The following is a 20,910-nucleotide window of genomic DNA, read 5'->3' as shown; positions in this document are numbered from 1 at the left end:
AAACTCAGCCATAGTCCAGTTATTATCCTCTTTCCACATTTTCCACTATACCCACTGGACATTTTATCCTGTTGTTAATATACTGTCTTTCAGCCTAGGATTCCTGCTCACTTTCCTTCAACCTTCTGAGTCCTCCTGTAGGGTTAATGGGGTATAAGATCTTCCCTGTCCATTAATAGGGCTAAGTGACCATGTGTCCCCTTTTCCCTTGGGATGAGAGCCATGTTCTCAGGTCTAAAGGTACACAGGTATTTCAATCACGGATATCTTGCTGCTTTCAACTTCAGCTCAGTTCACAGCTGTGACACATCTAGAGTCACACAGAGCTCTGACACAGAGCCAATTAGGCTCTGGGCCACATGGATCCAATTAAATGTTGAGACATGTAGGTTTTCACACTTATCTTTGTTTGCAAACTATATATACTAGAAGGTTGGTATTTTACTTTGGGGCTCACTCATGGGAAGAATGTTTTTTTGTCATTTGGCCAGATGAGACTCTGGGTAGCTGTTGTTAAGGAGTTGTCCCTCCCCTCCAGGGACTTTTTCAACCCAAATGTTGGTTCTCCCTGATCTGGTGATGTAAATTTTTCTATTACTTTGTTTAGACACTTGGAGCCCTATCTATTGAATTCTTTTTTGGATACTCACTTCTTTCTACTTATCTGTCTGCATTGTTTAATTAAAGTAAGATTGTGGACTCCTTTGAAGCTGTCTTTCTTTTAGAAAAGCAGATCAAAGAACCTGTGCTAGCAGCCCACCCTGTGTGTTGGCGTAGTTGCTACTACTCCCCACCCCCAAAACCTAGCTTTTCTTTAAAATATCGCATATCTCATGGTACTTTCTCCAGTCATGGCTCTTCCTCCTTTTGCACCTTCTGATGCTCAGGGGTAGGAGGATATGCCACACACCTTGCTTCCCAATGTCACTATCAGAACATCCTTCTGCCACCATCACTTAGCAACTACCTTTCCTTCTCTAAAGTTCATTCTATTCCATTTTAATTTTTGTTTCTGTCATCTTCTTTCTTCCCCAAGGATTTAGTGTCTAGTTCACGGTCTTCTTCTCCATAATAACCCCACCTTCTTCAAACATCCAGGTCTCCAAGTTCCTAAAATCCTATGACCTCTCTTTCATTTACTTCAACTGTACACATGAGTGAGCATACTTTAGACATGACCCTCCCCAGTAGAATTTACCCCAGATGGTGGAATCCCTAGTTATGGCTTTAGACAAACACCTCAGGCAAAGCATGCACCACCCTGCTGTTTGCTTCTCTCGATGCTGATAAGCAGTAGATTGTTGAGCAAACTTATCTCCGTGGTTTCATCTATTGAGGAATCTTGTAAGATCTCTACATGCACATGGAGAACTTTAAGGGTGTATTTTTGCTCTATGGAGCCAAATGCTTAAACATAAAACCCATAATCCATAAGATTCCGAGTTCCCTAAACCTCTGAATTGATTGTATGATTGTGAAGCTACAGTTAGTCATGGCAAACTGTCACAATCGCATGAATATTCCCTTCTCCATAGTATTCTGGGGCAGGATGCCATCAGCACCACATCCTCCACAAACCAGGGCATTGGGAGGGCCTCATGACCCACAGGGAATCCCTCCTTCATTTGGATTTCATCGTATGACAGCCATTCTCCATAACTTCACCTGGTGATGAGTACAGTAATAACAACAGTGTATATCTACATGGAGAGGGCAGATATTTTAAAGATGGGAAAGTGAGGTTCAGAGGGTTTAGATGGAAGTGAGCAAGGTTATAGGGGGGGTAAATGGCAGAATTGGATCAAATGAGATATTATTGTAAAGTACATTGCAAACTTTCAAGTTTTAAGTACATGCCAGTACAAAGCTCTCTGTAAATCTTTTGCTGCTTTACTGATTTAATGTCATTATTATGAGCAGAGAAGGGAATGTTCATGCTATCTCTGAGTCTGCATCCCCTTATGATGGAATTTGTCCATGATGAGCAGTGGAACTGTGATATGAACCCTGGTTTGTTTGTTTGTTTTTTTAATATCTCAGTCAATGTTCTTTGATACCACGCTGCCTCTATTAGTGATAACATTAATAATTCAGTAATTCCAGCATCTACTATGGATGTTGCCTCCACCAATATGGATCAAAGCTTCTTTATGCCTTTGTAGATGGTCTTCAAGAGTTGCTACAGCTGAAGATATGCATACCCTGGATCCATAATCCTTTTAATGACTAGGCCTCTCTGTACTTACCTAGGCCAGGCTCATATGAAGTCTTTCCAGTTGAGTAGAGCTTTTTCTCCAATAGCACAGTTTGAAGAACTCAGGGTCACATCTGTGCTGTGATAAAGCAAGAGGAAAATCTTAATAGAGATTAATAATTGCAGCAGCTCACAATTCTATGCTATTCTATGGATTATAAAGTACTTTCTTCAATCTAAACCTGTAAGGTAAATAATGCATCATCATCCTCTTTTTAAAGATGAAAAAACTAAGGCTGAGGGAGGATAAGTTAATGGCTAACATCACTGTTCATCCCATGCTACACCTATCTCCAATCCCCTCAATGCTAGTTCCTTCCTTCTGAGATTATCTTCAATTTACTCTATGTATATCTTGTTTGTATGTAATCTTTTGGATGCTGTCTCTTCCATTAGATTGTGAGGTCCTTGAGGGCAAGTTTGATTTTTGCCTTTTTTTGTTGTTTGTTTCCCCAGCGCCTAGCTTAGTGCCTGGCATGTAGTAGTAGGTGCTTAATAAATGCTGGCTGACTTTACCTCCATATATTACTAAACCTCCAACCTTTGGAACACACAGGCAGCAGGAAGAGCCACCCATGGTTGGCAACATTCCAAAGAGAACTGAGTGAAAGTAAACCATGGAATGTAAGAATGTGAATATGATGGGGATCCTTAGAACATACAATGGTGGAGCTTTAGGTGATTTCAGAACACAGAACAGAGCATGAGAGAACTGAAAGGGGCCTTAGAACAGAGAACCCTAGAACTGGAAGAGATCCTTAGAACACAGAATGTTAGAGACCACCTTAGTGACCTTAGAACAGAGACTGGAAGACCTGAAGAATGGGACCTGAAGAGAGCATGTGGTCCATTCCCTAGACTGGACAGAGAAGAAAACAAGCATTGACTGGATCTTAGATCTAGGGGCATGGGTTCCCAGTTGGGCTCTGCTACGTGTCCTGTCTGTAATGACTTGGAGTCTTTCTCTCCTCAGTTTCTAACTTTGTAAAATGGGGAGGGATCCCTCAATGAGTCCCAAGATTCCTCCCAGCTCGACATCTAGGATCCACTGAAATTGGAAACTTTCCGTCCGAGATCCCAGCAAAAGCCAGGACTAGAAGGCAAGTGTCCAGGAATCGGCCTGTCACCAGGTGGCCTCCAGAAGGGTCTCCCCTCCCCCAAAGCCAGGCCTAGCACCTGTAGCATCATTTTCGCCTCTGAGACTCTTTTAAGGCGGGTGTCCCAGTGGATGGTTTGTGGCTTTCACAAATCTGGGAGACGAGAAGGCAGAAGAAGGGGAGTTCCGTCTAACGGTGTCGGCAGCGCGAGTCCCCCGCCTTCCCCCTCGGCCCTAGACTTCTCATCCCAGCTTCTAACAGGCCGGTTTAGGCCAGGCCACTCCAACAGCCCAAGCTTCCTTTCCTCTCCGCAACGCAGTCCGCTCCGCCCAGCTCATTGGCCAGCCTCCCTTCCGTCCACCCATTGGTCCGCACTCCGCTACTTTACATAGCCTCCTCACGACCAATCATCGCCCAGCGCCTACTTAACATGCACCCCGACGGCCACTCAGAGAGCGAGGGGGCTGGGCCACCACGTGCTGTTGCTAAGCTTCGGCTTCTAAATTGTTACTATCGCGGCCGGCCTATCGGAAGAGAGATTCAGATCTGTCAACATTCTCTTCCCCAAGCTTAAGGGGTTCGGCCCTCTTTCATTGGTCCCGCTCACCCCTAGTTCCCGCCCCCAAACCCAAACGGCGGATTTCTATTGGTTTCTGGAGCCGCCCATCGGTCTTATGTGTCAATTTGAGGGCTGGAGCGAGAGGGTGGTGTATAGGCGACTTGGAAGTAGGCAGGAGTGTGTGAACTCGGTGCAGTTGGGCGCTCGGGGGTCTGCTCTATAGGCAGGGAGAGGAGCCAGAGCCAGGGTGGGGGGGGCTGGGTGTTTGCCGTCTGGTTTCTCTGGGGGGGGTGGGGGGGGGACTGGTGTGAGTGACAGAGCACCAAAAGTATGGAGTGGAACTCTCTGTTACTCCTCCTGGAAGCAGCCGAGTACTTGGAGAGAAGAGACCGAGGTATTCCCAGAGTTGACTCTTTTCCAGAGCCCCCCCTCCTTTCCTTTCCGCTCCCCTCTCTTTGTTGTACGCTGCTCCCCCCCAGGGGACGCCCTTTCTTCCCCCCCCACCCCCCAGCCTGGAGCCCCGGTTCCCCCCGGTTCCTCGCTGGCTCCTAGGCGCATGGATCCTACCTGAGGTTTAGGGGCCCGGGGGAGGCGGGGGAAAATACTTTGTTGCAAAACCAACCAACCAACCAAACCAAAAAAGCAACCGAAAGGAAAACTGGAGCTTCTAGAATGTGGAAGTACCTCGGCCCGAGAGAGGCAACCTCTCTGGAAAAAACAGCCTCCCTGCCTGGGTCCCCGTGTCACGTCTCGGTGTGTCTCTCCCCCATGTCTTTTCTCTGGATTTCCTATCTCCCTCTGGGTCTCTCGGTCTCTGTGTCTCTGTAGCTGCCGGACGCTGGGAGGAGGGAGGGGCGCTCGCTGACTGTGGCCGTGGCATTGACTTCCCTTGTCTATTACGGCGTCTGGCTGTTACTGTTCAGAGCGAGTTACATTGCCTCCTGCCTGCCCCCCTCCCCCACCGAGAGCCGGGCCGCCCCCTTCCTAGCTTAGCCTTTGGTCTCCACGGCCGGTTACCCCTACCCCTCGAAAGACAGAGCTCAGGAAGGTTGGGACATGCTTGCTCACCCCCCACCCCATCCGCAAAAGGCCCCGTGGCCCGGGAAGAAATCTCTAGTTCTGGGAGAAGGGGGGAGGGGATAGAAATGTTGTAGGGCGTCTGTTTTTTTAAAATCCGGGCGCAACTGCCCTGATCCGGCTGGTCAGCCAAGCCCCGAGACTAGGGAAGGCTTTGGGGTAGGAGGGTGGGGTAGGAAGAATGGGGGCTGAGAGAACCGCGCCCCTGCGCCCCCCACTCCACCCCAGCCCCTAACGCGTGTGACTTTGTCCCCAGAAGCCGAACACGGCTACGCGTCGGTGCTGCCCTTCGACAGTGAGTATTCCAGGAAAAAAACAAAGACGGCCGCCTTGGCCAGGAAATCTCAGAATAACAGGTAAAAATCTGTCGACCCACTCCACCCAACCCGTGTAGACCCAGCTCCCCTGCTCTTCCCACCCCCACACCCCTCCAGGTGCTCGGACCACTGTGGCCAGGACCTGCCAGGCTGGGACTGGGAGTCCGAGAAACTAAGCCCTTCCCTCCCTCTCCCTCCCCCTCCCTCAGCCTCTTCCTACCCATCTCGGGGACCTGGCCCCAACCCCAGATCCCGTCGCCATTTTTCCCCTGGCCTGGGCTGGGCTGGGCTCGGCTCTGTTTTGATCTTGCACATAAACACTGCCACGCGTACAGCCTTCTCTCTGCCTTGGCTCTGCCCGGCTCGATAACCCAGCAGCCGCCGCAGCAGCCTGGATTGTCCCCCCTCCCTGCCCAACTCAACCCCCACCCCCACCCGCAGCAGCAGCAGGGTCTGTCTGTCTGTCGGTCCGTCTGTCCGTCTGCCTGCCCAGGGACGGATGTCAGCCCACCCCACCCCACCCTTCCTAGCGCTGATGGTGGTGGGCGGGAGAGGTCTGGGGTTTGGTTGCCTGGGACACTTCTCCCCCTCAAACTTCTTAGTTTTGTTTTTAAGGCAGGAAAGAGTCATGTGGAAGCCCAACCCCCATGACTTTTCAGCTCGGGGACTTTAAAAAACAGCCACTAGCACACACTTAGAATTCCCTCCCCTACTCCCAAGGGTCTGGAAAAGAAATGCTGTTTCTACCTTTCTTTGTACTCGAAGTACAGCGCCTGGCACGTAGTAAGCGCTTAAAACGTGTTGTTGACTGACTGACTTCCCCCCAATAGCAGATGTGCCAGTGGAACTGGGGCGGTTGGTCAGTCAGTCTCTTCAGCTGAAAGGCCCCATCCACGAGACCAATCCCCCTCCTTTCCCTGATAGGGAAACTGAGCTTCAGAGAGGGGGAAGGGACTTGCCCAAGGTCATGCACGTTTATGACATGTGCTGGGACTTAGAACCTGTGTCTCCTCCTCTGGACTCCCAAGTCCCGGCTGTTCTGTCCTACCACCCCCAGGTTTGCTGTCTGTCTTTGAGGGAGAAACCTCACATCTGGACAGGGGTTTCTGAGAGTTCCAGTCTGTAGGCAGCCCCCACCCCCACCCTTGATTTTAATTGGAAATGGGCTCCTGCTGAGTGAGGGTGTGAACTGTGCCCTCCCCCCACCCCCCACCCCCAGTCAGGGCCGGACGAGTCCTCGGATCGGATCAGCTCGGCACTGGCTGAGGCTCCCTGGGCCCTAGCTTTGTTTGCCTAAGCAGACCGTGCCCAGAGAGCGCTGTGTACGTGCCGAAGATTCTCTTAAAGGGGCCGCGCCTTGTTACGTGGTAACTCCTCCGGGTCCTTTCTCCTCCGCCACCTACAGTTGCCAAATAACGGGCCTTGGGCTCATTGTGCTTAACCCTTGCGCTTTCCGCTGCTGTCCCCGCCGACATCCTTCTACTTTAACTCCCTAAACAAAGGGAAGGGGAAGCAGTCGTGTTCTTGTCTTGAAGGAAAACCCTTTCTAGCACAGGGACATGAGAAAAGAAGCACCTTCTCTTTCCCTGGTCAGTCTCACCCTTCCCCCTCCTCTGAGGACTCTAGCCCCCTGCCATGGAACTTTCTTCATGGAGAACTGTGTGGCCAAAGAAAAAACAAGGACCAGCTATTAGGATCAATTCGGATATGTCCGGGCATTGTGCTAGCTAGGCCCACCTGGACCAGCAAAGATGGGCAAAGTGGGCCCTACCGCCGAAGAACCTCCAGTCTAATGGGGGAGGTCATCTGTGCATAAATAAGTGTAGAGTGAAAAAGCAGAGAAGAAGACAGCCTTGAAAGGGACCGCTCCAGCAGCTAGGGGTGGGCAAGGGACACTAGAAAAAGCCTCCTTAAGCTTAGAGAGGTCCAGAGTTTACCAAGGACCAAGACCAGACAGTGCTGTATAGTATGGACCACTGAACTTAGTGTCAGACCTGGATTTGTTCTTAACTATCAGGGTGACCTTGGATTTTTCCCTTTATAGGCCTCAGTTTCCTCACCTACACAAGAGGTGAGAACTAGATCTCAATTTCTAACCCTAAACCTGTGAATGTATCTGAAAGCGAGGTTCCAGCCCAGACCTTTTCTGTTCCAGGGACCCTGAACTAGGCCTTGAGAGCAAGAGGAAGTGCTGGGGGGGAATGGGGGTAGAGGTGATGGTTCAAAACAGCGGAAGGAAGGGAAAGACTTTCCTTCTGCCTTCCTTTCTGAAGACACCCTACTTGGGGGTGGGGAGAATGTTTTCTAATGGGAGGCAGCTGTGTGAAAGAACACAAAATTTGGGATTCAGGTTCTACCAGCTGTGTGACCTTGGGCAAGTCACTTAATGTCTGTGCCTTAGGCTCTTCATCTGTAGGATGGTGGTAGTGATACCTGTATTACCCGCCTCACTAGGTTGCTTCAAGGAACAAATGAGTGGGAGAAAAACTTGGTAAGCCATACAGGGTTCTTTAAATGCCAGTAGCTATTATTGGTGAGATTATTATCATTTCTTCACATATCAAGCAGGTCCCTCAGAGCAGCCTGGCTTTCATTTAGAAGCTGGGGTCTGGGCACTTATTGGTCACTTTGGGTGGACGATACTGGAACAGGACCTGTGGGTGAAGTCTCAGACTGGGAGCTTGGGGCTAAGGAGGAACCTTCGAGCAGGGCACTTACGTGGGCCCAGGCAAGGCAATAGTGTGTATTGTTTCTCTGGGGCAGTGTGTGTGTGTGTGTGTGTGTGTGTATGTATGTGTATGTGCCTGTGCGTGTGCGCCTGCGTGTGTGCCCACGTGCACTAGAAGTCCATGTTGGCAGGGCTGCTTCACCATTGCCCATCTGGGCCGTCCTTGGCTTTCTCTTTCCCTGGTGCTTTGCAGAAGTTGGGGGTGTTTGTGCCCAGCAGCCTTTTCGAGGTAGTCGATCTGTCATCAATCAGATGCAGCAGAATCCAAAGCTTTACTGTCTGGGCAGTGTGGTGACATTCACCACACTTGGGACTTTTTTCATATAAGATCTCCAGATTTTCTGCCAGTCTCAGCTTTCCCATCTCATTCTCCTCTCGTGTGGTCAGATGATTTTTTTTTTTTAAACACAACAAAAACAAACAGCTACATACTGTTTGGATTCTGGGAGTCTCCTTGGCGTCTCCTTCATGCACACTGGGTCTTTGCGGTGGCTGCGGCTCCCAGGGGACCAGGGTTCCCACATGCTAAAAGATACAAATGATTCATATTCGGATCTTCATCGATACATGAACACTTTGTGCCTGTGAGACAAACCTGCAAAGACCTGAATAGACAAAATGAGGGTGGTGGGTCAGGTGATCTCCAAGAGCCCTCCCGACTCTGCTATTGTAGGCCCAGGTGTAGTGTGTGCTGGGAGAGAGTTAGGAGACTCTCTGAATCCCGGCTTCCATGTCTGTAAAAGGATCAGGTTAGACTCAATAATATCTGAGGTCCCTTCCTGTTTTGCCATTCTGTGCCCTCCAGGTCCTTCCAACTCTTGCAGTGAAGCTAAGGGTCTTTGCCGCAGGACATAGGAGGGATCTTGCTGTCCTGCCCATTGCTGGGCAAGGCCCTTCACTCCCTGGCTTTTTAACTTTCTCTTTCACTAGAGCAAAGCTCAGAAAATCCCGGAAAATGCTAATCATGTGACTAAGGAGTCATAACACTGTCTCCTGTTTCCGTGACACTTGAAGGTAGGTTCACGAGTGCTTTCCTTCCAGCTTACCTATGGAGGAAGTAGTGACCCAGCATCTTTATCCCCATTTTACAGATGAGGAAACTGGGACTCAGTGAAGTGATTTTGCTTTCTGTCACCCAGCTAGTTCAGTGTCTGGGGCAGGAACTGAGGCTAGGGCTTTTGACTCCGCGTCTGAGATGTTTCTCAGCTCCCTTGGGGAACTACCCCTTTTGGTTGGAGCCCATTTTGTGACCCTGCTCCCAAGCTATAATGTCAGGTGCTTAGCAATGCTGACTTCCTTGTAGGGCTGGGCCTGGGGTCTTCTCAGGTTTTCATGCTGATGGAGCCTGAGGGAAAATGATTCCTGGAGTTTGGTAATTCTCCTCAAGCCAATAGTCAGCAGTTTTGTCTGTCTTCCTTCTTGGGTGTGCTCCAGTGGGGTAGGTGTGGGACATTAGGCAGGAATCTCTTCCCTCATCCAACTTCCTTGAACTAGCTTGAGGGACAGGACTTGGACCTGTAAAATAATTCAAGCACAGTCCTGGAGGAGCTCAGAGGAGGCAGAGCAGTGGACGCTGGGCTGGGCTGGTCAGGTCAGGTCAGGAAAGGCCTCTTGGAGAAGGGCAGGGTTTAAGCCAGGCATTGAAGGTGCCTACCATGAGCCCAGGTCTGTGGCAGGCCCTGAGGAAATAAACTTAGCTCCCACACAAGCCCTGCCTTCAGAGAACTTACACTCCAGTATTGAGGAGGGAGATACATAGGCAGAGAGAGATGGCTGAAGTGAAACTGAGGGATGATATCCTTTTGCAAAGAGAGAGGCCCAGGTGAGAAGAGCCATGAGAAATTTGAAGGTAACCTCCTTTTCTTCTAGGCGTTAAAGCAGATAGAGTGCTGGGCCTGGAATCCGAAAGATCTGAGTTCCAGTACAGCCTCAGACACTTGCTAGTCTTAATGCTGGGCCAGGTCCTTAACCTTATTTGCCTTAGTTTCCTCCACTATATAATGGGGATAATAATAGCACCTATCAAGGTTGTTGTGAGATAATATTTGTAAAGGGCTTAGTACATAGTAGGCACTATATTAATGTTAGTTGCTGGTCATGCTAGGGAGGAGTTCATGAATGAGGTCGAACTTAGAAAAAGGGAGTTTTCAAGAAGCCAGGATTTGGAAGTGGGTTAGGTTGACAGTCTTCCCTTATGTAGGGATAAGAAGAGACAAAAGACAGGAGAACAGGCTAGCCCAGGGGCGGGAAGCCTGTAGCCTTGAGACCCCATGTGGCCCTCTAGGTCCTCAGGAGCAGCCCTTTGAATCCTTTGGCCACGTATGGTCTCAAGTTTGTTTTGTGAAGTTTGGATTCAGTCAAAGAACCACACTTGAGGACCTAGAGGGCCACAGGTTCCCCAACCCTGGGTTAAGCAACAGGTCATTTTAGTTGAAACAAAGAATGTTGGAAGTAGAATAATGTGAGAAGGTTGAATGGGTTGGTCGGAGGCTGAATGGACAGCAGTTCCTACTTTGTTCCAAAGGTTTTTGAGTAGAGTAATGGCATGGTCTCATGTTAAGAATATTCCTCTCGTGAGTATGTTCCAGGTGTTTTGGAGAGGGAGGGAGAGTGAAGAGAGACCTCCAGTTACAAGGCTGTTGCAGAAGAAATGAGGGTAGGAGCTGATTGGACAGAGAAAGGAGAATTAGACTAGAAAGCAGAGTAGAAGGAACATAGGCCTGAGAGTTCAGTAACCTGTGTCCTGGTCTGCTGTACAACCTTGAACCATTCACGTTGTGTCTCTTGGTCTCTGCTTCCCCCATTTGTGAAATGAGGTGGTTAGACTAGAGGGGATCTGAGCTTTCCAGCTCTGTGCCGTGGGGTGGAGAGAGTGCCAAGCGCATGGTCTGGCGACCTGAGCTTGAATTCTGCTTCAGCTGCGCCTTCCCTGCATCACTGAGAGGTACTCATTTTCCTCCTTTGGCCCTCAGTTGCCTCATCTGCCAGCAGAATGAAGGGGTTGCAGTTCTTTCTATGATCCTGTGTGGGGAGAGCAGCAGGGAGTGCTGCAGCAAGGAGAGATTCAGCTGGAGGAGTCAGATGGGTCCAGACAGTCCAGAGCCTCAAATGGCCAGGCCAAGGAGTTGGCCCGGAATGAGGCAAGAAACATGCGACCTGTGTGGTGTGGAAGGACATAGGATGATGAAAGTCTTGTAAGCGGTTATTCCAGGTTGCTCAAGAGTGGACATTTCCTCTGGTTCAGTCAGGTGGCCTCCCTGTGTGGAGCCTTGTGGGTGTACTGTTGGGCAGTGGAGTGAGAACTTTGGGGCTCAGGAGGGAGAAGGGACAGTGATGACAGCATGTAAATCAGAACAGCTAACAAGCAGCAGCTAAGCTTGGTTCAGGAAAAGGAAGGGATGAAATACGTATCTGTCCCCTTAGTAGAGAGCTGGGGGTGGGAGGCTCTCTGGGTACAGAAAGTTACCCCCTTTCAGAATCGGCTTGCTTTTACAGTTCTGTTTAACTGTTTTGCTTTGTTTCAAGAACAGGTTAGATGTTAGGGATTGGTCTGTACAAGGAAATGTTTTTTAAGGCACAATTTAAAAACATTTAAATAGCAGGTGAGAGAGAAAAGACAGAGAAATGATCCCAGGGCCCTTATAACACCTGCCCTCATGCTATCATAACTGTATGTTAGGAATATTATTTAAACAAGGTAGGTTAAAGACTGGCAGCTAGGTGGCGCCGTGGATCTAGTGCCCAGCTTGGAGCCAGGACAACCTGAGTTCAAATGAGTCCTCAGATGTTTCCCTGGCCAAGTCACTTAACCCCATTTGCCTCAGTTTCCTCATCTGTAAAATGAGCTGGAAAAGGAAATGACAAACCACTCCTGTATCTTTGCCAAGAAAATCCCAAATAGGACCATGAAGAGTCAGATACAATTAAAACAACAAAGGTTAGAGGGAAAGACTGGAGGCAGGCAGATCAAGTCAGGCCAGAGGAATACCTAGGATTTATATAAGATAGAGAAGTAGAAAGAACCCTGTTCAGATGGTCAAGAGATCTAGGATAGAGGCCTGATTTACTGTGTGACCTTGGGCAAGTCATTTCCTAGGGTAGGGGCAAATGGTTTTCATGTATATTGATCGAAGATCATCTTAAAGTCTCAGTGACCTTTCAAATGCTAGGATTTAAAGCTGGAAGAAACTTTAACAATCAGAGCATATTAATTGTGGTTTACTTTATGTCTATCTGAAAACTTTCCCCATGTTTCTGTTTTACTTATTCCCTGGGTGAGAATGTCCAGAGGAGGCCTGCCAGGATGGTGAGGGCCTCAAGTTTATCCCACATGACACTCAGTGGAAGGACCTGGGAAGAGAAAAGTGAGTGGGGACGTGTGACCTGGCTCATTTTTGAAGGGCTGTTGGGAGATTCTCCTGTTTGGCTCCGATGGGCAGAAATAGAAGAGTGGAAGGTAAACTGAGGCTTCATCTCAGGCAAAACCAAGCTTCCAGAGGTGGGCTCAGCTATCTGAGGGAGTTAAAAGGCTCCTTCTCACTGGAAACCTTTAAGCAAAAGTTGGATATTCAGCTGTTTTCAGATGGTGTGGAGGACAGCTGTGTAGGTGTGGCTGGGACTAGGGGGCTGGTTCTGTTTCAAGACTTTAGATTTAGTGATTTTATAGAGAGGAAACTGAAGTCCAGAGAAGTAGAGGGACCTGAGGCAGGTCCCATGGGTGGGCAGGGGTAAAGGTAAGACTTGAACCCAGGTCCGTTGACTCTAGTCAATTTTGTTGTTGTTCCACTTCACCTTGATGTTTCCCTGATGAGTGAAGCTATAGGTGAGAAGCAAGTGAATCAGGGCTCCCAGATAAAATTGGAGCATTGAGATGCTTCTCCCCGTCTAGTCCCGTGGTTAGATTTTCTCAGGTGTACCTGTGTCCTATGCTATTGAACTTTTGGAAAGTTTTAAAACTTTCAGAAGGCCTTAGGATAGTCAGAAGAGCCCATGTCCAGGAAGTTGGGGGCCTGGGGTTTGAGTCATGGATTTGCTACTGACTCGCTTGCATGACCTTGGGCAAATTGCTTCTTCCCACTGGGCCTCAATTTCCCCTCTTGTACGGTGAGAGTGTTGGCCAAGATTGTGCCTTAGCTATAAAACTATAACTGGTATTCAGATGTGAGCCTATGTTGGCCGAGGAGAGAGGCACTCAGAAATTGGATCAGGGTGGGAGGAGGGAACACTATTGATTATTTCAGAGAGGCCTCCTAAGAGAGACCTTAGGACGTAGAACACTGGAACTGAGGGAGCTCTTGGCGGTTGCCTCATCCAACCCTTTTATTACAAATGGAAAAACTTAGGCAGAGGGAGGGGAAGCAACTTATTTGACGTCAAAGAATTCATCCAGAGCTGGGTTTTGAACCCAGTACTCCTTCTCTTTGATAGTTTCCCCCCCCAACATTTTCCCACAATGCCATGATTTGCCAACAGGGTGGAACTGTTGTGGATGTCCGAATGTTTGATAGCTTTGTTTGATAGGTTTGTGAGCCCTGAAAACTGGGGTGTGGCAGCACTTCTGTCCCAAAGCAACATGGTACTGAGTGGGCAGGTTGTTAGATCTGGAGCCAAGGGAGCCCTGGGTTCCAATCCCAGCCCTGAGAGAAAGTATTTGAGGATAGATTTGAGGAACTTAGATTTAGAACTGAGACTTTAAAGAGTATCTCTTCCAACCCTCTCATTTTCCAGAAGAAGAAACTGAAATCCAGAAGGCTTCAGTGATTTTTTTCCTGAGTCACATAGGTAGTAAGTAGCAAATCAAGGGATTTGAACCCAGGCCCTGAGACTCCAAATCCAACGCTTTCCCCATTGTATATCACAATGCTTCCCTGGCAGTTCCCCTGAACTACTAAGCCTGTTTCTTCATCTGTAAAATGGGCAGCAAAAAAAGCTCCACAGAAACCCTAGTATGTTGTTTGTTCAGATGGAGAGAAGGAAGCTGGGAGGGTGGCAGGGAAGGTTTGACAGAAGTGAGGAATAGAGAGGCGAGTCATTTCTCAAGAAATGGAAATTGAATGAGTTTTGACAACCACCGCTCCTCCTGCAGCTGGCAGATAACGGTAGTGGTCAGTTCTATTTCCGGGCCCCACATCATGATGACTGTAAACCCCCTCCCCCTCCTCTAAGTTTCTGTTTTCTGAAAGAGGTGGAGGGAAGTCCAGGAGGAGGACAGCCCCTTGTGGATGCAGTTCTCCTCATACTAAGAGAAATGCTGCTTGCTCAGAGGAGAGCAGGAAGCCAGGTGGGATGGCCTTCCCATGGCTAGTGAGGCAGTGAGGGGTACCCTGGTACAGGCCGGACAAGAAGTGCCCACGGGTGGGGAACCAGATGGCAGGACTGGCCTGTCAGGGATTCTTCATAACAGCAACAACAATAATAAATTAGAATAATTATTTTATTTCTTGTTATAGCAAACATTTCTATAGTTCCTACTTCTGTTCCAGACACTGTGCTGAGCACTCTGCACCTCTTTTGATCCTCACGACAACCCTGGGATGTAGAAGCTGTTATCATCCCCATTTTACAGTTGAGGAAACTGAGGCAAACAGGGTTTTGGGGGTTGTTTTTGGTGGTTATACAGCTAGAAAATGTTTCGGGCTGAATTTAAACTGTGTTCTTATTGACTCTAGGCCTAGCCACCTGGCCTCAAAGAATGTCGCAACTGAAAGGGCCCTTATAGGTCAAGGCCCTCACTTTATGGCCAAGGAAACAGGCACAGAGAAAGGGAAAGGACTTTTCCAAGGTCTCACCCCTCCCAGCACCAAGTATCCTACCTCCAAGCCTAACTGTCTTCATTTCCAGTTGCTTATAGCTACTCCTGATGTGGGAAGTCTGGAGGTAAAAAGGTTTGGTAGGGGTCTGTGTCAAGGCATCTTTGGCTGGGCTGAGCATCAGAGTCTAACAGAAAAGGCAACCGATTTGGAGTCAGGGGACACAGGTCCAAATCCCTGCCCTGCTGCTTGGCAGTTGTTCACCCTTTGGGAAGTCACTTCCTCTCTGGGGGCCTTAGTTTCCCTCATCTGTAAAGTGAAGGTGAGGATTCCTGCCCTCACTCCAAGGTTAGCTCAGGTTCGAATGTGCTCACATATGCTCTAAAGTTCTGCATAAACCTCGGCCCACAGTCATCCTAGATCTTAGAACTAGAAGGGTCCCTGGCAGTCATCTAGCCTCACTTAGCACTGTACAGAGAAGGGAGGGGAGGAAGCATTTATGAAGCCCCTACTGTGTGCCAGGCACTGGGCTAAGTGCTTTCCAAATACTAACTGTACAAGGGACTACAGTGGTAATCATACCATCTACTCTGCCTCCCACATGAGCCCCTCCTATTAAGTAGAAAGAGTTCTGACATAGGAATCAGGAGACCAGTGTGCTCAACTATCCCAAGCCATGTGGATTCAGTTTGGGCCTCAGTTTCCCTAGTTTTGAAGTGAGGTAGGTAAACTCTGTGATCCCTTGCAGCTCTCACGTTTCCGAAGCAATGCGATCTCCTTTTCTAGTATACTTCTTCAATAAGGAGAAACAGTTGTCTGGGACCTGTTTGGGGTTGGCTGGGGGCCAACTCTGTGCTGGGGGAGGATTCAGATTCCATCACTTTAGGATGACATTTTTTTAGGTACAGTTTCCAGTCTGGACCCCCATGAAAGCTGAATGGATGAGCACTTTGTGAAGGCAAAAAAATCAGGTCAAAATAGCCCCAGTTTTCCCACAATGTCCCCCTAACTTCCTCTTGATCGATTGAGATTCGTCCTCATCTTCAGGGCCCAGCTCCTATCTCAGCTCCTCTGGGAAGCCTTCCCTGACTACTTCAGCCCACGAGAGCTGTCTCACCAGCGCTCATAATGCTTTCTGTACGTGCTTTTTCTTGTACTTACTTGTTTTGGTTCCTTGCAAGGCCTTGCTCAGACCTTGAAGTCCACAAGGGTAGGTAGGGGCTGAATCTTGTACCCGTTCTATTCCCACAGCACTTTAGAGTTCATTAGTTATAATAGTAATGATAATAATTTATCGATTATTCAGTTTATGCTTTCTTCACAACAACCTTGTGAGCTAGGGAGTGTAAATGTTATGGCTCGCATTTGACAGATGAAGAAGTTGAGGGAAAGCGTTATGTATGCCTGTGGCCAGGGGGCAGCTGAGATGGGACTCGGACCTGGACTTCTGCCTCCTTACATCTCTCTAGCTCCCACAGGGCCACAGTTACAGGAGGTGCTCAGTAAATGTTCATTGGTTAGTTAGTCTCAGAGGTTACCAAGTAAAATGGGACGCAGCCACATGAGGTAGACCATGTTTTTTCCTACCCTCAGGTCTTTAAAAAAATTTTTTTTATTTGTATCTTTTATTTTTACATCACTTTTATTTACAAATATATCTCTTCCACCCAGCAAGCCATCCTTTGTGCCAAAAATAAAAAAAAAAAGAAAATTTTTTTAAAAAAGAAAGAGTAGCTAGCATTTATATAACACTCAAAGGTCTGCAAGTGCTTTACAGATATTCTGGCTTGCTCCTCGTAGGGACCCTGGAAGATATGTGCTATTATTGTCCTCACATCACACTTGAGGAAACTGAGCAGTCAGAGGTGAAGTGACTTGCCCAAGGTCACATAGTAAGTGTCTTAAGGCTGGATTTCATCTTGTCTTCCTGACTTCAGGTGTATTCATTGTGCCACTTGAAAATCAGTTAACAAAGCTAACCAAGATGTCACCTGAGCCTGAGAGTATATGCAGGGTTTCACATCTCTTCAGTGAAGAGAGGTGAAGGCTCATTTTTTTCATCTCTTGACAAACTTGGCTGAACTGGGTATGGGACAGAAGGCTAGCTATTGTGGTTAGCCTTTGAAAGGGACTGCCCTTTGGGTGGTCTGAGATGGCTAGGGGTTTTCTCTCCCTTTTTTCTAGGCCCACATCTGAGGAGGGCATGGACAGATGTGGGAAATGGGTATGGGTCAGCAGCTGAGAATTCTGGTCTCAGGAGTATTGAAAGCAGGTACTACTATCATGTCTGAAAACCGTGATCCTACAATAGGGGGTGATTGAACAGGAAGGTCTTCAAGGTTTCTCCCACTTCTGATAGTCTATAGTTCTGGGATTGAGAATCCTTCTTGCAGAGTGTGTGTTTGGTAGAGAAAGGAAAGGAAACGCATCACAGTCTGTGGAGGAAACCAAAACATGGCCATCCTGGCGTAGGGAGTGAACAGAACCATGAATTTTGAGTCCAGAGGCCTCCATTTATTCTGGCATGTTGTGCTGCTTGGTCAAAACCTTCTTCAGCTTCTGTTTCTTCCTTGTTAAACATCTTGCCAGCTTTGGAGAATTATGGTGAAGATCAGTTAAAGTATGGATGGGAAAGCCCTGTATGATGGTCTCACTGTGACATCTTTGCCTAATGGTCACCTCCTCTTGGTGTTTGCTCAGGCCTTCCTTAGGCCGTGGGAGGGATTGGAGGAGGGAGCTAAGGAAAAGAGAAGAGGACACAGATGGTCCCCTCTGGGAGTTGTGTACCAAAAGACAAAGCTTCTCTTGCACACAGAGCCGTTAGTTAACATTTCAGGGCCTGAGGGAGGACTTCTTCAGGAAAACAGGGAAAAATCCGTGTGGATTGCCTCTCTCCACGAAGGCTTCCTGGAAGAAGCAGGGGGTCAGGGGCTGTAGAAATCAGGGTACAGCCACATTGTAAAAGGCCATGAATGTCAGGCCCAGGCATTTGGTTTGTGTGGGAAGGAGCCATTATAGCAACAAGCGTTGAATAAGCACCTGCTGTATACGGAGTACAGTGCTGGGAGTGCAGGGTCTATCCCTGGGGAGTCACATTTTAATTGGAGGGTTAGATGGACACAGAGATCTTGTTGTTGTAAATACTGTGAGTAAAGTGTCAGAAGTATGAAATAGAGTGGTGGGCAGGGCCCTCCCATGCAGAGAAGGGGCTAATCATGGCAGATGAGGCCCTAGAGTTGAATGGCCTAGTGGATTCTTGAAATCTCACAGCTGGATGGACCAGCTCGAGACAGCATCTTTATGCCAGAGGATGTCCAAGCTGCATGGCTGGGTACCTCGAGGCTTGGGAACTGACCAAGTTTGGTGAACATTAATCGCCCCCTCCCCCAGGCCTCCAAGACCTAGGAACAGGAGCAGGAAGTCAAGTTTTAGTCCTAGCTGGGTCCAAGAGTCTTGGGCATATTAGGGGATTTAGAGCAACCAAAGGCCTTGGAGAGCCTGTTTCACAGTTGAAGAAACTGAGGCCGAAAGGCAAAGGGATTGTTCAAAGTCCCACAAGTAGTGCATACAGGAAGTTACTAATAATAGCATAATTCAGTTATGTTTGCATATATTATAATATTGCTATTTATCATTCCTGTTACTATAGAGCTTTGAGGTTTTCAACCAACTGCAAGTAACTGAAATGCCAATTATATGCCAAGGCCTGTTCTAGGCACTGGGAATACCTGTGTTCAAATCAATCAGACCCTGCCCTCAATGAAGACTGGTTTTGGAAGGGCCCTCGGAAGCCATCTAATCTAATTACGGATGGGGAAATTGAGACCCTGAGCCTAGGGTCACACAGGCAGTAAGTGACAAAGACAGGATTTGAACACATGTCTTTTGATCTCAGTGATAGTATTCTTTTGACTCATCTCCCTTGTGAAGGAGAAGAGTATAAGTATCCTTGTCACCATTTTACGGATGAGGAAACTGAGTCTTAGCGGACCGTAGGGACTTGCCCAGGGTCCCACAGTTAGTCAGTGAGTGTCTCAGCTGGGATCTGAGCCCAGCTTTCTTGCTCTCCTCCCTCTGCTCCTACGTGGCATTTGTGGGATTTTGAGATGCCTTCGAGGAGCCCTCCCTGCCAATGTCAAGGCTGAGCTCCGACTGAAAGTTGGCCTCTAACTGGCTTCCGGTGTCTCCACTTCTCAGTTCTGTCCCCATTTCTCTCAAGCTGGGAGGCCCTGGGCAGGGCACCTGGGCTGCCAAACTCTCTGATCAGCCGAGGCACAGTTTGGTTTGGGTCACAAGTATTCACTGAGCTGGGGACTTACTTCTGTTTTTTGTTTGTTTTTCTCTGGACAGGTCTTCACACAACGAGCTAGAAAAGCATAGGTAAGTGCCCAAAAGATTTTTTTTTTTGTCATGCTTTAGAATGGCTTCCCCATACCCTGATTTCTATCTGTCCCCATGTCCGGTTAGAGGAGGCCTGGGGTTGGCTCAGTTGTTGCGTCTGAATTCCTTCCGTTCTGCCTCTGGGCTAGTGTGGCTTGAGACAAGTCTATCCTCTGCTTTTCTCCTTACACGGAGAGTTCCTCTCCCCCATCTTGGCACCCCTCCCTCAGCTACTGATGGTTTGGTTTGGTTTTTCTTAAGGCTATATCTGTATAAATGTTTGTGAGGAAATAGAAGCTTTTGGGTGGGGGGAGGGTGGTAAAGGGACTGCTCACACCAGAAAATTGTCCGGGTGGGGATTGGTTGGATCCCACCAAAAATGCTACTACTGGGATTGGCTTGTTGGTGTGGGAGAAGGAGAGGCCATGTAGGGAGGAATGGAGCCAGATTGGACAGCCTGAGTATCCAGATGAGCTGGAACCATAGAATCTAACAGCAACAAATGTGGACCCAATCCTTCATGGCCACAGATGAATTCCCCAAAGAGAGGCTGGGCTCCTAGACTTGTTAAGACTCTCAGTGGGACTTCATTCCTGCCAGGTCCCTACCAAACTGGAAAGACTTCAGACAGTCGATCAACAAATGTCTATTACATCCCTACTGTGAGTCAAGCGTGTATTAAGAGCTGGGGGTACAAAGACAGAAACACAACAGTCCCTACTTCTTCAGGAGTTTCTAGTCTCCTTATGGGGGAGACTACATTTTTCCATCCAAGATTGGATTTTGTCTTTATTGGAGCACATCTGTGGTTTGTGTTATCAGCATATAGGGTATCTTCCTAGAAGGACCTTCAACCACAGGAGACCCCTCTCTCAACTTCCAGGTCTAGTGAGCTACCTGGGCACACTGAGAATTTCATACACTAGCCCAGGGTCATATAGGCAGTAGATGTCAGAAACGGAGCCTTGAACTCAGATCTGCCTGTGACCGAATTCAGTCCTATGCCATATAACACTGCCTTCCACATGTATTTTGATTGTAAAAAGGGAGGGAGGTATCCTCAGCTGGAGGGATAAGGAAAAGTCTTAGGAAGGAAGGTTTAATCTGAGTTTGAAAGGAACCTGGGATTCAGAGAGGCAGCTGTTGACCCCATGAGTGCATGGCCTGGGGCCATAATTATAACTCAGTTTTCTATGCTGTATTTAGCTTTATAAATAGTGCAAATTTTATTATTTCTGTTTCACAGATGAGGAAGCTAAGTTCCCTTTCCGCCATGATTACATAGCTAATGAGTACAAGAGCTGGAATTTGAACCCAGGAAGGCCACCTGATTCCCAATACTAAATTGTCCTTATTGTCTCAGATCATAGTGTATAGCAGTGGGTAGGAACTTGGAGATCATACCATTCAGTCTCCTCATTTTAGAGATAGGAAAACTGAGGCAGAGATGTCAGCTGCTGAAGGTCACCTAGGCTATAAACTACCCAGATCTCTGACTTTAAAGACTTTCTGACCAAAATTTGGACCAGCCAGGTGCACATGTATGCAAGATGGATTTATCTGTTTGAGCACAGTGGTTCATGAAACCTTCTACTAAGGCTTGGAGGAGAGGAGAGAGCTCTATGTTTTGACCCACATGAGGAAAATCGTGAATCTTTGAGTACTTTACAAAGGGATTTCTTCCCAACAACCTCTCTGAGGTAGAACAAGTATTACCCTCATTTCCAGAAGAGGAAAATAGACTCAGAA

The 20,910-nt window shown here is 48.1% G+C and overlaps 1 protein-coding gene across 2 annotated transcripts in view; it reads left to right on the top strand.

The window, feature by feature from the left end:
• The first annotated feature begins 4,024 nt into the window (after nucleotides 1-4,024).
• The window catches only part of MXD4 (MAX dimerization protein 4), a 54,366-nt gene continuing 37,480 nt past the window's right edge, over nucleotides 4,025-20,910 (top strand). The window contains exons 1-3 of one of the 2 annotated variants that reach the window (XM_072620038.1): nucleotides 4,025-4,304; nucleotides 5,244-5,343; nucleotides 19,132-19,161. In XM_072620038.1, coding sequence (XP_072476139.1) covers nucleotides 4,241-4,304; nucleotides 5,244-5,343; nucleotides 19,132-19,161 — 194 coding nt within the window. In that variant the 5' untranslated portion in view covers nucleotides 4,025-4,240. The remainder of the gene's footprint in view (nucleotides 4,305-5,243; nucleotides 5,344-19,131; nucleotides 19,162-20,910) is intronic. The other variant, XM_072620040.1, reaches the window with a different exon arrangement.

This window comes from Notamacropus eugenii, chromosome 6 (genome assembly GCF_028372415.1).
Source record: "Notamacropus eugenii isolate mMacEug1 chromosome 6, mMacEug1.pri_v2, whole genome shotgun sequence".
NCBI classification, from domain to species: domain Eukaryota; kingdom Metazoa; phylum Chordata; class Mammalia; order Diprotodontia; family Macropodidae; genus Notamacropus; species Notamacropus eugenii.
The sequence above is the reverse complement of the archived record's forward strand: the minus strand, read 5'-3'. Positions and strand labels throughout refer to the sequence as shown.